The sequence below is a fragment of the Mustela lutreola genome, chromosome 13, assembly GCF_030435805.1.
Source record: "Mustela lutreola isolate mMusLut2 chromosome 13, mMusLut2.pri, whole genome shotgun sequence".
NCBI lineage: Eukaryota > Metazoa > Chordata > Mammalia > Carnivora > Mustelidae > Mustela > Mustela lutreola.
The window spans coordinates 76,111,154-76,127,401 of NC_081302.1; the positions used below are offsets into that span (position 1 = coordinate 76,111,154).

At 34.1% G+C, this 16,248-nt stretch overlaps 1 protein-coding gene across 6 annotated transcripts in view; it reads right to left on the minus strand.

Annotated features, from left to right (window-relative positions):
• PAN3 (poly(A) specific ribonuclease subunit PAN3) overlaps positions 1–16,248 on the minus strand; it is a 137,822-nt gene that overhangs the window by 100,814 nt on the left and 20,760 nt on the right. For all 6 annotated transcript variants that reach the window (XM_059144579.1, XM_059144578.1, XM_059144577.1 and 3 more), the window contains exons 2-4: positions 9,902–10,023; positions 8,839–8,905; positions 6,898–6,968 (exon numbers count right to left, since the gene is read on the minus strand). In XM_059144579.1, the coding sequence (XP_059000562.1) occupies positions 6,898–6,968; positions 8,839–8,905; positions 9,902–9,907 (144 nt within the window). In that variant the 5' untranslated portion in view covers positions 9,908–10,023. The remainder of the gene's footprint in view (positions 1–6,897; positions 6,969–8,838; positions 8,906–9,901; positions 10,024–16,248) is intronic.

Below are 16,248 nucleotides of genomic sequence, written 5' to 3' on the forward strand. Positions count from 1 at the left end.
AATAGAACAAGATTCTTTCTTGACTCAAGAAAAGCCAAGTGGTCACTGCACACAAAGTACCAATTAAACTAAAATACACAAAGTAGTACAAGGTTGAACTCCTGATTTGTTACAACAAAATTTAATCTATTCTTTCCAAAGCATATCTCTATCTCAACACAATCTTGGAAATCCAGCCTGGAGTACTTTTTATTCAGTAGGAAAACAAAATTAACTCTTTCAAAGTTGAGCCCTTTTCTCTAGGAGCTATCATATTTCTAAACAAGTTTGAACCTAATGTTACTTGTGCAGCATTTCAAAGAAAAGATTAAGACTGAGGTAAAAGCAATAGAAAGTGAAATTTAAATTTGACAATTAAAATGCAGAGAAGATTGAGAACATATTCATTTGCTAAGGGAAGTTAATTACTATTGATCATTTAGCAATAAAAATGACAGTAGATTCAAATTACATGAGAACATTGACAGTCCCTTCAATTTAAAATCACTGACTCAGCAAATAGAGAATTATGTTATTTTAACGAAATGAGCTTAATATTTTATTCTTTTTAAATGTACTTAATAAGAGATCATCAGAGTAAGTGTGGCATTTCAAAAGTGACAGCATAAATCCGTTATGAAATTCAAGACCAAAAACAAAATGGGGAGAATTGAAACATCTGATAGAAGAGGTTTAAATCTCTAACACACACAGAGCTTACAATGAATTTAAAAATAGCCAAACAGAAAAATGAGCAAAAGACATTAAAGAAACAAAGAAACACCAATAGCCAATTAATAAATGAGAAGTTCAACAGCACCAGAAATTAAATTTAAACAATGAGGGGTTTTTTGCCTTATACAATGACAGAGATGTGAAAGGATTTCACATCTCTGTGTTTTCAAGGCTCTAGGAAAATCGCCATCTATGAATTGGAATATAAACATGTGCAACATTTCTAAAAAGTTAAGTCAAATATCAAAAGTTTAATTGTATACTCTTTCCCTAGAAACTGTGCTTATGGAAATTTTTACTGAGATAATCACATAAACGGAAAAAGAAACAAGCTTAAGGTCAATGTTTTATTCCTCTCTTGCATATTACCAGTAGCCTGTTTCCACTACCTGTTTCTCACTGTATCTAAGACTCATTTTATCTCTCATATTGCCCTAAAGACTTTTTGTTTTCTCTGAAATGTAAATAATTATCTATATCATTCTTCATAAATTACTTGATCTCCCAAAATTTCCATTTCTCAAATAATCTCTCTCAAAGACCTGCTGGGGAGATTAAGTAATATAAAACATTAATTTATTAAAGAATTACTTAAGTTCACCATATTACCTGGAACAGATACAGAAAATCATTATCGATATGAATAAAATCAAATTTCTATCCGTCTGCCAGTACATCATGAGAACTCTCCAGATAGCTTTTCACCAAATTTAAAGCACATGTTTGAGAAGTTAACAGCTATGTGAGGAGGAAGCAAAAAAGAAATGCTGGAGGAGGAGAGGACAGAGCACCTCAAAGAAAAGACAGACATCCTCAGAGCAGCTATAAGAGAACTACTTCTCCAGGGGGCAGTTATAACACGCCTGATCCAGAGTGGGCAGCAACGGTATTTATTTATTTAACAACAGTCAACAATTTCCAAATAAGGCTAGAAAGGTCTGGCTAATACCATGTATTACTATAATGAGAACCACCATTTACTGGGCATTTCTACCCAGGAAATGCATTTCATTTAGTCCTTGTAACAACTCCACATAGTAGGCACAAGGTATTGTTATTATTCTCATCTTGTGAACGAAGAAAGAAAGGTTTAACTAAGCTTAAAGACACAATGATAATCAGTGAAGAAATGGAGATTCAGACTCCTGGCATCCAACTCCAAACCCTAAAACTTTAACCATTTTTCAATACTGCTAGATTATTATTATTCCTTGTGTTTGAGAGAAATAAAAATTCTCGAAGGGGCTCTGAGCAAGCTATAAACAATAACCATGGGTGCTTCCCCTGACTATAGGAATCTGGAGTCCAACGACTCAAACAATTCCCATATGGACCCATATGTTAGCTCTAAATCTACAACCCACTACATCTGGTTTAAGTTGGGATAGTACACCTTCCCACAGCACGGCAAATGGAGATGAATGGAGGCTCAGCCTACTCCAGTGAAAGAAGAACAGCTCTGTTTAATTTGTAATTCTAAACACAATTTTACATAGAAACATGACTTGCACAATACTCATAGGTAAATGATACTGATATGGCTGACCTGCAAATCTAAACACTAAGTAAAACAGTATTTGAGAACATATACAAAAAAGTTCAAACACTGTGGTTTTATAAGTTTAGTTTTATACTGCAATTTCCATTAAGATTTCAGTTATTGTTCACTATCTTCTCCATTTTCTCCTCACTTTTTATTTTTCCTGAGATCAATACTTGACTTGATGTTCCAAAATAAACCTAACCCATCAGAAGAATTAAGAAAAGATTTACATTCCAAATTATGCCTGTCATAATTCTACTAATTTCTCCAAATCTAGTTTAGCTTTCTCCAGAAAAGAGCCCTACCATAAATACTCTCCACGTTCCTTGTTACTCCATATTTTGTTCTCAAGAGTAGAAACAGTGTGAAAGTCATCTTTTGAAGACATGACAACCGAATTGTTATAAGAAAAAACTTAAATGTCAAATTAATCAGAAAATACAATATATATCACCAGTAAATTTTGTAATAAAGATGGCTGAAAGAGGAACGTATAATCTTGAGGTAGAACACAGTGGGAAGGAGGTTCCAAACTGAGATAAAACATGGAAGGAAGCAGAGAAAGTTTAACTAAATTAAACTTTAGTTAGTGAACTTTGACCTCAAGCAGAATAATCTAGAACTGAACCTCTAAAACCTACATCTCCTCACAAATAAACCAACAGCAAATAAGCCAAATCCCTTGGTCCCACCTGGTTCCACTTCCCTCATCCTAACAGTTTTAAAATCAAGAACAGAAGAAATAAACAGGATACATCACAAATCTTTGTCCCCTAAGTCTAAAGACTTTAACTTGTTATTAAAATGTTAAAAATTTACTAAAGTGAAAATCTGTTATCCCAATACTAGAAATGGAGCGCAAATATCCAGGCAAAGCTGTATATTGATTGTAACATCACAGTAAAGTACAACTAAAACAAGTATAAATGACAGGCACCAGAGCCCTTTTGCTTTAATGGAGGTAGTGGGCAAGGGATGGTGGGGAGGGGTGGTGCTGAATAGGAAAAGAACTCTCGATGGCTTACAAAAGAAGGCAAAGAGAGGCTAAGAAAGGTATACAAGAGAAAGCCAATAATGCCAAATACAAATTTTGAGGGCTTCTCACTCTGCTTAGGACATGTCTCAATCATTTGTGGTCACCCTGCATAAAAATTCACAGCATAGCAAGAATATCTACTGAGATGTCATAGTACTGATTCACTTCATTTATACATATCTGTATTTCAATACCTAACTTTGTTATAAAGATACTTTCTTCCCAAAGGAGTCTTACCCAAAACTGTACTGTTCTCTAGATCACAGTTATGATTCAGGATGACTCTCACCTCTTTTTCCACCAGGCCAGATCACAGCATCATCTATTCGGCTGTTTAGGTTTCCTCATGTATTACTCTCAAATATATTAGCTCTCATTTTCATCAAAACTCTGTCTCCAGCATTTTGGGGGACTTAACCCTCCCACAGAGTACACAGCTATGATTTAATTTCTTCTACTGCCACTCTTGGCCAACAATAATTTTACACATTTTCAAACACTAGTTACTTTCCCTATCTATAATATTAAATATGTCTAATGTAGAAAAAAAAAATCAGTGCTTCTCAAACATCAGTTGTGAAATACCATGAAGATTCAATAATAATTTCCTAAATATTGTGGTTGTATATTTTATAAAGTAAAAGTGAGTTATTAGAAAAATAAGCACATATTTGGATGCTACAGTATCAAATTATCAGATTATTATAGAAGTTTCTAAAAATCTACTTTCAGTATTTTAACTTACCTCCCTAGATACAGGTCACAAATACTTGAGGGACTAGCCCCGATCCCTGCACATGAGCAGTACTGCCCTAATGCATATCTTCTCAGTACACAACTCTTCAGGAAGTTTGTCACACATCTAGCAACAATAAAGCAACCCAGACAAATGGCTATGAACCTGTTTAATACTGTTTTTCACATCCCATATTTTACTTCAACTAGTTCCTATAGATGCAAGGTCCTCAGTCATCATCTCTTAGCTCATCTATGATACAGAGAATTTTAAAAGTTGCTGATGATCCTAACTCTCAATAATCAAGCAATACCTTCTCAGTATTTGCCACAACATATTCCTCAACTTCAAAAAACCCCAACTCAAAACAACTTTTCACCATAAATGCTTCTACATCTAGAAAATTCTCTGGTATTTAGCAATCATCATATTTAAATTAATACTAATTAATATGCTATTAAGTAGGTTCATGTATTGCCTCTTCAACTAGACCTTAGAGGGCAGTAAAAACATCAATACTCTTTCAATTTTCTACATAGCACATAGTAAGTCTGCTTACAGTAAAAACAGTAGATTGATCGGATCCCAATAACTCATATACTCTCCAGGCAAAATGTAGTAATATCATCAAATGAGATTTCCAGAAAATAATTTAGGTATGAAATAGGAGTAGGTATGGCCTATCTGTTCTCCAATATCATTATGAAAGAAAATGTCTCTAAGTAATCATGACAGCCTGCTTAGATTAACCCAGAATTATATTTACCTAAATTTGAGTTACTTCCACTAAAACTGCATCATGAAACAGACATTAAGCATTACTACAATAAAAGAAAGTCTACAGATGCCTTCAATTCACAGCATGGAGCATGCAACACTTATGGTAAGAGTTGTTCTAACATAAAGAAATTCAAAACGTTAATTCAACCATTAATTTAAAAAACATATGCAACCTGTACCAAACATAGTAACTATATAGTCCACTACTGGGAAAAAAAAAAAAAAATCTTATGTCCCTTCATATTATTTTAAATGTAAATGGCAAGAAAATATGGCCCTTCAAAGATATACTATGTGAACCCTGAATTTCTAAGTAGAGATTAATACATAGGTCCTTTCAGTTTAGAGAGACACTGAGTTTTAAGATTAAAGACACTGAGATTTAAGATTAAAGATACCATAGCCATTATCCATGCCATGTTCATCATTTCATTAAAGCCCAGGAAGCTAGACCAAGGTCACAAAGCCAGAGGACCTCAGAAGTTTCAAAATAGTGCTCATTTTACCATATTAATCTGCTTCCATTCCAAATACTGAGGTAATAACATTTCCATTTACCACTTTCTTTTACTAAAATGAATTTTAAAAGAACAGGCACTATATATCCTCCTTTTTCCAGTCTCCAGAGATTGCTACCATTTCCTCAAAAACAAATGTGAGTAGCTCTAACTCATATATTTCAACTTAAAGGTATAGTCCACTAAACCCTCATATTAGGAACACTTTTTAAGTGTTTATCTGCCATTCTAGTTTTACTTTCTACTCATAGATCGGAAAAGCAATTTATCACAATTAACTGATTATTTTAAAAGGGGACCCCCTAAGACTACTTAAGGGCTTTATATTTTTCCTTACACCAAATAGCTCCAGATAATTTGCTTTCTAGCTTGTATCTGGCTTTTCAGCATTTCAGTTTCCTTCCATATTGACTGGCTTTGCCTACTGTCACTTCCCACTACTGCCAATGAGTCAATTCTATTCCCCTTCTACTATAAGGATTCAGAAACTACATATTCCAATTTATGAGAATAGCATGCAAATCAAGAGTAAATGTGTTCTTGATGATAGCCCATTAGTAAGTCTCTAAAATCAAGCCCACACATTTTCATTTATCATTAAAAGCATTCAATAATCTTGATCTTTTGTTTCAAAATGAAAATAATAGTAGGTACATAAAGTACTGATGTCATTTATACCTGATCCCATGATTCTTGAGACTATCTAGGCTTCTTCAATTTCATTTTATACTACCCTCCAATCAGATAACTTCCTAAAAGAATCTTAAACTTGCATCAATTTCCTAAAATTAATATTCTTTATGAGGGGGGAGGGTATTTCTTCCATTACTTAGGAGACTGAAATTAGTTATAACATGGCAGTAATTTCCACCGAGATTTACAACCTCCCGAACCTCTTCAGGGGCTACTGATCCCAACTAAAACTACCACCTTCTCTAGATCATTATTACTATTGACATAATGATTCTCATGAAGACTCAGAGGCTTCAAACTGTAATAGAACTTCATTTCTCCTTGTCACAGAACTAGTCCCTATAAAATACTTCAAAATCTATCCATGGCCTATCAACCTCAATTCCAAAAAAATTAAATTTCTAACTTAAACAGATTTTAAACTGTTTTCAAACAGGTGAACCAATTATGAAAAGTTGAAGATTTTTAAGGTTGCCTTGTCATGAGGCGTTTAAATTAGGGGAGAATTATTGATAATTTTAGACAAAGCAGTCAAAAAATAAAGTTAAGACATGATTAATGTGCCTGTAAAGGGTCACATTAACAGCAACCACAACATTAAATTAGGTATTTTCTTGAAAACAGATTAAGATAAAGAAAACGAGCAAAAGGATTTCATCCCTTTGCATAAAAAAATCTCTATTTCATGCACAGACACAAATCAAATTCTATATATATGAAATATATACCAAGGAAAAGGGCAAACAAAAGCAAGAAAAATATCACAGTCCATAAAAACGCCTCCCAACTTAAGAGAATATTGACCATTACATAGGTGATGACCCCAATATCACCTCTGTATTCCATTTTGTCTCACATAAATTTCAACTTCACCTACCTTTCTTCTCTGAGAGATGTTGAGGGCACCAAAATCATTAAACAAGGATGAAGCAGGTGAAGTTAGAGGATCTGGAAGGTAAGTTACATAAGTTTCCATATAGACAACTCAAGTAACTCACAAATCTAATAAATTTTTAACTTGACAATGCTTATAACAGTAATATAAATCATATACCACAGTTACTGTTAAACTCAATGCCTCACATACAACAAACATTCAAATATTTTCTAAGTGACTAAAACACAAACTGGAGAATACTTCGTTCAGCAAACACTCAGTACACATTTAATCAGAACCTATATGGAGTAGGATGCATTTGCTTATAACCAAAAGAAAAATCAAACAGAAAAAAAGAAAAGAGGACTCTTAACCATGCTATCAGTAATGTGTTTAGGAAGGAAGGAAGGTTACCTGTAGTAAATGTTTGTATGCTTGAGACCAAATCATGAGGAAAATTAAAGGGGCAGTGAGGTGGACAAGATCGTAAACCACACTCTAAGTTACTGGACTTGGATTTTAACACTTAAGCAATGCCTTAAAACCATCTATTCTAGAGAACATTCCATATTTATAAGTTTATCACCAGATATTTTAATTCTTACTAAAAACAGAGGTAAACATGAAATTCAAAGATTTTATAGTTTCAAAGTTCTATTACTCTGTGGCCAGAAATTACAAACAAAAGTGTATCTCTAAGCTGTTTTTCACTTAATAAATCAGAAGAGCTTCTGAAAAGGTATGCATGATATACATAGAATATCATTATCTTCAATTCTGAGCTCTAGTTAATCTTATGTTTCTCATTAAATTGTCTATAAAATTCTAAAAACCATAGTAAGTGTTCTCATTTAAAGAAATCTTAAATCTCTTCATAATGCAGAATAGATTGCTGCTTAATTTCTCTAGGTTCGTCTCCCTGAATTTTCATAGTCTGGTCCTTCATTAGAATTAACAAGGTTTAATAATGCAAAGAAAGAGAAGCTAATAAAATAACAAGACGTAAAATATTTTTATGTAATTTATACATTCAAGGCACTTAGAAAAAGAAGTAATATTATTCATCCTTTAGTCTACTTTTAATAGCATTTAAAAGTCAACATATAAACTCCATGGGAAAGCTAAAAATATTACTACACTACAAATTTTAGTTTCTAATAATTTTATTCTACATTAAAATGTTTTTTCCTACAGCAAGAAAAAAGTTTAAATATCCAAATAGTGATAGAAATTTGAAACACACACATAAAATGTCTATCTCAGAAAATAATCAACACGCAAATTCCTATTCTCACCATTAATAATAGTTGTTTGCATTTTATTGATGCAGAGTATTAACACTCAATTGTTACATATTTTAAGACACCATTCTTGAACATCTGTTTTTATTTTTTGTTTAACATTTGTCTTTTAAAATAGGATACAGAAAGATACTTGAAAATTCCCTATCAAAAGCCTTAAAAATGATCATCATCTTTGAAACAGTAATTCCATGTCTAAGAATGTTTCCAAAAGTGTAACTCAAAATATGAATACAGACTCATACACACAGTCCAATATTAGAGTACATACTTATTTAAAAAAAGTTTTAAAAAAAGTTTAGTAAATTATGAAAATAACCAATAGAATTCAATTTATAACGATCAAGAAACACTCATGATATAATTTAAAAGTATACTTAATGCAATCTTAAGTATTATCATGTATATACTTGACTAAGTATTATTACATATTATGTATGTATACATTTATATCTATTTTCACACTCAGACATAACGATTATTTGAAATTATATGGAATCCAAATAATGTTTATTTGGAGTGAAAATAACATCATTCTTATTCTCTTCCTCATACCCATTTATAATTTTTAAGATTTCTACAATGAACATATTATTTTTAGAATCAGAAACAGAAAACATAAAAAGGGACCAAGTCTTACCATGGCCTGCATATGGCTTGGCACTGTCATTTAGAAGGCTTGGGGAGCTGCTACTATTAGTCATTCTCTGAAAAACAAAATAGATACATATAATATCACTGAGAAACACAGAATTGAGAATATTCAACTAATTCAGACTCTCTCCGTTTCTTCCCCTCTAATCCACTTCTCATATTACTGACACTCTAATCTTCCTACAAATGTTGCTACATGGATTACAATAATTCATGCAAAAATTTCCAAATACTCTCTATGACACATCAAACAAAAATTGTACTCACTAGCCAGATATTTAAAACCAATGTTGCACACCAATTTTGAATTGCATTTCCATAACTTGTTAGATTGGGCAACATACATAACTATTAAGTCTCCTTGTCTCGGGACGCCTGGGTGGCTCAGTTGGTTAAGCAGCTGCCTTCGGCTCAGGTCATGATCCCAGCGTCCTGGGATCGAGTCCCGCATCGGGCTCCTTGCTCCGCAGGGGGCCTGCTTCTCCCTCTGACTCTGCCTTCCACTCTGTCTGCCTGTACTCGCTCTCGCTCACTCTCTCTCTGACAAATAAATAAATAAAATCTTTAAAAAAAAAAAAAAAAAAGTCTCCTTGTCTATAAAATAAATATAAAGTCCAATATCCATCTCAGAAGATATGAAGTGACTATGTATAAAGTCAACAAATGCTTTCTAACATCCTCTCCCAATGGGTATTTCATATACCTTTTAGATTTGGTAAAATCAGGCTATTCCCTGTACTCTAAACATGTTCCATTCTTTCTTATACTCTATAGCCTCTAGTGTCTTCATCCTGAAAGACCTTCACTCCATACCCACAAAACACAGAGTAATGAAATTAGTCTCTTTCCCTCTATCATCTACGTACTCCACTGTCATCCCACCCTAGTCTCCACCCTTGAAAGCTCACCCTGAATCCAACCTTATCCCACCTAACCTTATCACTTCCTAAAACCTTACCTCCTACTCAACAAATTTAGGAATAAATGAAGACTGTAGATATCCCCCACCACTGGAATAAACTTCACTGTTTAGTACCACATAAGGATACCTGCATCAAAGGATACTTTGTTTCCACTGGGCTTCCAAATCCATTGACTCCAATAAAGCTGGTGCTGAAATAGGAATCTGTGAGACTCGAATCCGTTAAAGCACCTCCATCTATTCCAGGAACTGAAAGATAAGGAAAATTCAAATATTTTAATTCTTTAAAAGCACAAAATATTGATGTAGTTTCCATGTCTCTAAATAAACTTTGAAGTCTTAAATCTCTGTCACATTTATTATTTATCTGTTCATAACAAAAGGCAGGACCAAATAAAACTGGCTCAGCTCTAAAAATCTGTTCATCAATGCTCAAGTTGATGGATTTCTTTCCCACAGATAAAGTAATTTATTTTATATTAGCCACATAAGCACCACCAGGCATAACATGAAGAAATAAACCAAACTTGCATTTCATTTTCTCATCATTTTCTTTAACTTTGCAAGACAGCAGAATATAAAACACTGCAATTTCTCCTGTGAATCTTTATATGAGAAACAGATGGAAGTTTCTCAGGGCTGTTTCTCTTAACCTAGCTTATGAAAAACACCAGCAGTCTCATATTAACTCATAATTCAGTAAAAACAATTCTGCAGATGTAGCAATGAGATAGAGTTCAGGAATATAGATAAGCTGTTGATTTTGGGATAGATGAATACAGAATGATTGTAACTAGTAGGACAATCCATGATATATCAACAAAGTAATGGACAATCTGTTGTAGATGCTACCTTCCAGTAACTACATGGAATGATGCTATTTTCCAAGCTGCCAGTTAAGTACAAAGCTGTATGCTTTACAAATAAGCTAAGCTTCAAGTAGGTCGTCCACTTCTAGGCATAGCCTCTGATGACCATTGAAACCACTCCAACCCCCAAATAAGAAAAAAACTAAACAAAAAGCTGATGGCTGAATATAGGGTGCTATGATCTGAATTTCTGTATAACCACAGAATTCCTATGTTGAAATCCTAACCCCCAAAGGTAATGGTAAAGTAGGGCCTCTGGGAGGTACTTAGCTCATGGGAGTAGAGTCCTCAGGAATAAGATTAATATGCCTATAAAAGATACCTACAGAGATCCCAAGCCCCTTCAACCATGTGAGAGCATGAGGTACCCATTTATGACCAGGAAGTAGGTTCTCACCAACCCCCACACAAAATCTACCAGTGCTATGATCCTTGACTTCCCAGCCTCCAGAAGAGTGAGAAATACACTTCTGTTGTTTATAAAACATCGACTCTGTGAAATTTTATTACAGTGGCCCAAACAGACTAATATTTAGGGATTACTTGCAATCCTGAGGTAATTTTTAGTCTCTATTTTTAAGATTTATTACACAAAATGTCCGCAATTAGAATGTACTCCTTTTATAATTATAAAAAGATTTTTAATGGTTCATATCTTTTAAATTAGTGTTTATAATTTCAGATGTAGCAGAAGAATATGATCAGAAACACTGAAGATTTACATGTAGAGTTGTTCATCACTTTGTCCATTTACATACAAGTATTAAAAGTATTATTTTAATAAGATACAATGTGAAATGCCCAACAACAGCAAAAAAATTAAGTAAATTCCAACACACCTTTGAAAGAGTACTATGAAATTACTTAGAAATTATAATAATTAATGTCTGGGATTTATTAATACTCTAGCAAATCAAAAACTGGGAGGAGAGACAAAATAAAACTGGCAAAATGCAGGTCCTTATTGAAGCTGAGTGAGAAGGAATTATTCTATTCTCCTCTCTACTTTTATCAAAGTTTAAAATTTTCCATAATAAAGGTTTAGAAAATGAGGTTAATAAATAATGGTATGTATCAAAACTGTTTACAATGTGAAGTAAAAGGGAATGTATTTTTATTTACAGTATGATAATCTGTATGATAATTATTTACAGTATGATAATTAGTGTGCTTACATATATACAAACACAGATTATAAGACTGAACACACATACATACATATACACACACAGACACGCACCAAAATTTTAATCTTGTGTTATTGGGTTGAGATTGGGAGAGATTAGTCTTTTCTCAGATTATTTTCTATAATGTAGTTATTTTTATAACAAAGACGATGATGACAGAGAAATCCAAAAGGGGCTGAGTTCCTATATTCAACCAAAACCCTTACAGCATCTATTATTTACCTTTTCCTAATAAAATAAAATAGTTTTCAAAAATAGAGTACAATTTCAGAGTCAAATTATTTAAATACAGTATTTTTATTTCAATGTTTCCAAATTCTAAATCTAATTTTCTCTTTTCTTCCTATGTTATAAAGGTACTACAATAAAACTATTATTGAACATGCCAGAATTTAAGTATCTATGTTCAACATCTCACCTTAGTAAATTTTAAGAAAGATCCACTGGACTAAAAATAAGCACCTAAGGGGTGCCTGGGTGGCTCAGTGGGTTAAAGCCTCTGCCTTCAGCTGAGGTCATGATCCCAGAGTCCTGGGATAGAGCCCCCCATCAGGCTCTCTGCTCCGCAGGGAGGCTGCTTCCTCTCTCTCTCTGCCTACTTATGATCTCTGTCAAATAAATAAATAAAATCTTTAAAAAAATAAAAATAAGCACCTAAGCATAACAATATTTGCAAAACAAAGGAATATTAAACTGTCAGAGGACAATAAAGCAATCTTATAAACATCCCATCCTTTATAATACTGTATCATTTAGAAACAGAGTTTACCCTAATTTATTACCAAATTTCTGGTAGTGACTGATTCTTGCTATATTAAAATTGGTTTACATTCCTTTGGAATACACAACTTTGACACAACTTTGATGCTCCCTAGCAAAGAAACAACTGACAAAGCTAAACAAAAAAGAGAAAGGAGAGGAGAGGGTTAAACATGGCCAGTAATGAGGGTTAAAAAATTAATTAAACATTCCATATAAACACCCAAAACTGTAAACAACTGGAAAAAAAACATAGGGAAGAGCTACTTGACCTTGGTCTTGGCAAGAATTTTCTGAATGAGACACCAAAAGCACAAGCAACAAAAGTAAAAATAAACCTGTAGGACTGTATCAAATGAAAAGTATCTACAGAGCAAAAGAAACAATCAGCACAATAAAAAGGCAATCCATAAAACAACAGAAAATATTTGCAAACCATCCCTCTGATAAGGGACTAATATCCAAAATATATAAGGAACTCCTATAACTCAACAGCCCTTCAAAAACAGCCAATTGAAAAATAAGCAAAGGACTTGAATACATACTTTTCCAAAGAAGACACACAGATGACCACCACGCATATGAAAAGATGCCTGATACCACAAATCATCAAGAAAATACAAATTAAAACCATAATGAAATACCCCCTTACACCTGTTAGAATGGCCATTATCAAAAGATAGAGATAAGTTTGGGCAAGGCCATGGAGAAAAGAGAATCCTTGACCACTGTCAGTGGGTCTGTAAATTGGTGGAGCCACTACTGAAAATAATAAGGAGGTCCCTCAAAAATTAAAAACAGAACACAAGATTTAGCAATCTTACCTCTGGTTAAACTAGTCCCCCCATCCCACCCCTTGGCCTTCTCCAAGGTTTCACTTACCATAGTTACCTATGGTCAACCTCAGTCAACCATATGTAAGCCAACGATCCTCTGACATAGCATCTTAAGGCCAGTGGTAAGCTAATACTATGTCATAATGTCTACATCTTTCACCCTACTTCACTTGATCATGTAGGCATTTTATCAACAAACATCATCACAAGAAGGGTGAGTAACAGTACAATAAGATATTTTGAAAGAGAGAGAAAAACCACATTCATGTAACTTTTATTACAATATATTGATATATTGTTGTATTTTATTATTGTTCTCAATGTCTTACTGTGCCTAATTCATAAATTAAACTTTAGCATAGGTATATATGTATACATAGGAAAAAAACATGTATATATAGGATTCATACTGTCTGCAATTTCAAACATCCACTGGGGGTACTGGCCTGTATTCCCTACAGATCAGAGGACCACTGTATCCCCTGCAGATAAGACAGGAGTACTACTTTGTATTAATAAAAAGAAATGGAATCACAATCTTGAAGAAATTTCTGCACCCCCATGTTCACTGCAACATTACTCCTAATAGCCAAGACATGGAAACAACCTAGATGAGCACTGAGAGATGAATAGCTAATGAAAATGTGATATACATATAAAATGTGGTATATACATATATGTTTATGTGTATGTATTCTGTGTATACACACATACACACACAAAATGAAATATTACTCAGCCATAAGAAAGAAGGAAATCCTGACATTTCTGACATCACAGATGGACCCTGAGGGCATTATGCTAAGTGAAATAAGTCAGAGAAAGACAAACAGTATATGTTCTCATTTATATGTGGAATACAAAAGAGCCAAACTCAAAGAAATAGAGGAGTGGTTGCCAAGGACTGAGAAGCAGAAGAAATAGGGAGATGCTGATCCAACTTCCAGCTCCAAGATGAGTAAGTTCTGGGGATCTAATGTACATCATGGTGACTATAATTTAAAAACTATATTATATACTTAAAACTTGTTAGTAGAGTAGAGTTTTAAAGTTATCACCACACACAAGAAAATGTAATTACATGAAGGGACAGAGGTGCTGACCTACCTATGTGGTAATCATTCTGCAGTTATGTATTTGTATGACACCATCATGCCATATACCTTGTTAAATGTTAGTATCTGAATAAAGCTGAGAGGAAAAATTCCACACATATACTTTCACTTAACTTTCCGTATTTTGGAAGGAAGAGAATGGGATTTGATACTTCCAAGAGTAGTTAGGAAAATCAGATCCTGAAGATACTGGGTTTTGCTAAGTTACTAAGAATAGACACATGTCCTACCTAACTTATGAGATGCACAAAGAGAAAAGGCATGTAGAGCACTTTTGAAGTTTAAATTACATAAGCATAAGACACATTAGAGGCTTTTATTACCAAGACTAAACAAGAACTTTTCACTAGTTTAACCTCTTATTTTTGCAATCCACTTTACGTAAACTTTACACCATCTCTATGGAATAATAGTATGCAATCCACTATAAGTAAAGCTTACTATTTCTAGGAAAGCTCTATGATCACCTCTATTATTATAACTTGTATCTGTACAGAATAATAATCAATTCAACAACCACTGTGTAGATAAGAACCTCAGTCCAACTGTCCACTGTGGCAAGGTTGATACTACTTTTACTTTACAATTAAGCAAACTAATTGATTTAGAGAGATGAGAAAGCTTGCTCTATGCCACAAAGCTAGTAAGTGACAAAACTGGGATGTAATGGCAATCTCTCAATTGCATGAAACTGCCTTCCAGTTTTTAAGAGAGGGATTAGAAATCAAAAGATGAAATTTCAAGCCTGCACTTTTTTTTTAAATTTTTTATTTTTTATAAACATATATTTTTATCCCCAGGGGTACAGGTCTGTGAATCACCAGGTTTACACACTTCACAGCACTCACCAAAGCACATACCCTCCCCAATGTCCATAATCCCACCCCCTTCTCCCAACCCCTGTTCCCCCAGCAACCCTCAGTTTGTTTTGTGAGATTAAGAGTCACTTATGGTTTGTCTCCCTCCCAATTCCATCTTGTTTCATTGATTCTTCTTCTACCCACTTAAGCCCCCATGTTGCATCACCACTTCCTCATATCAGGGAGATCATATGATAGTTGTCTTTCTCTGCTTGACTTATTTCGCTAAGCATGATACGCTCTAGTTCCATCCATGTTGTCGCAAATGGCAAGATTTCATTTCTTTTGATGGCTACATAGTATTCCATTGTGTATATATACCACATCTTCTTGATCCATTCATCTGTTGATGGACATCTAGGTTCTTTCCATAGTTTGGCTATTGTGGACATTGCTGCTATAAACATTCGGGTGCACGCACGTGCCCCTTTGGATCACTACGTTTGTATCTTTAGGGTAAATACCCAATAGTGCAGTTGCAGGGTCATAGGGCAGTTCTATTTTCAACATTTTGAGGAACCTCCAAGCTGTTTTCCAGAGTGGCTGCACCAGCTTGCATTCCCACCAACAGTGTAGGAGGGTTCCCCTTTCTCCGCATCCTCGCCAGCATCTGTCATTTCCTGAATTGTTGATTTTAGCCATTCTGACTGGTGTGAGCTGATATCTCATTGTGGTTTTGATTTGTATTTCCCTGATGCCGAGTGATATGGAGCACTTTTTCATGTGTCTGTTGGCCATCTGGATGTCTTCTTTGCAGAAATGTCTGTTCATGTCCTCTGCCCATTTCTTGATTGGATTACTTGTTCTTTAGGTGTTGAGTTTGCTAAGTTCTTTATAGATTCTGGACA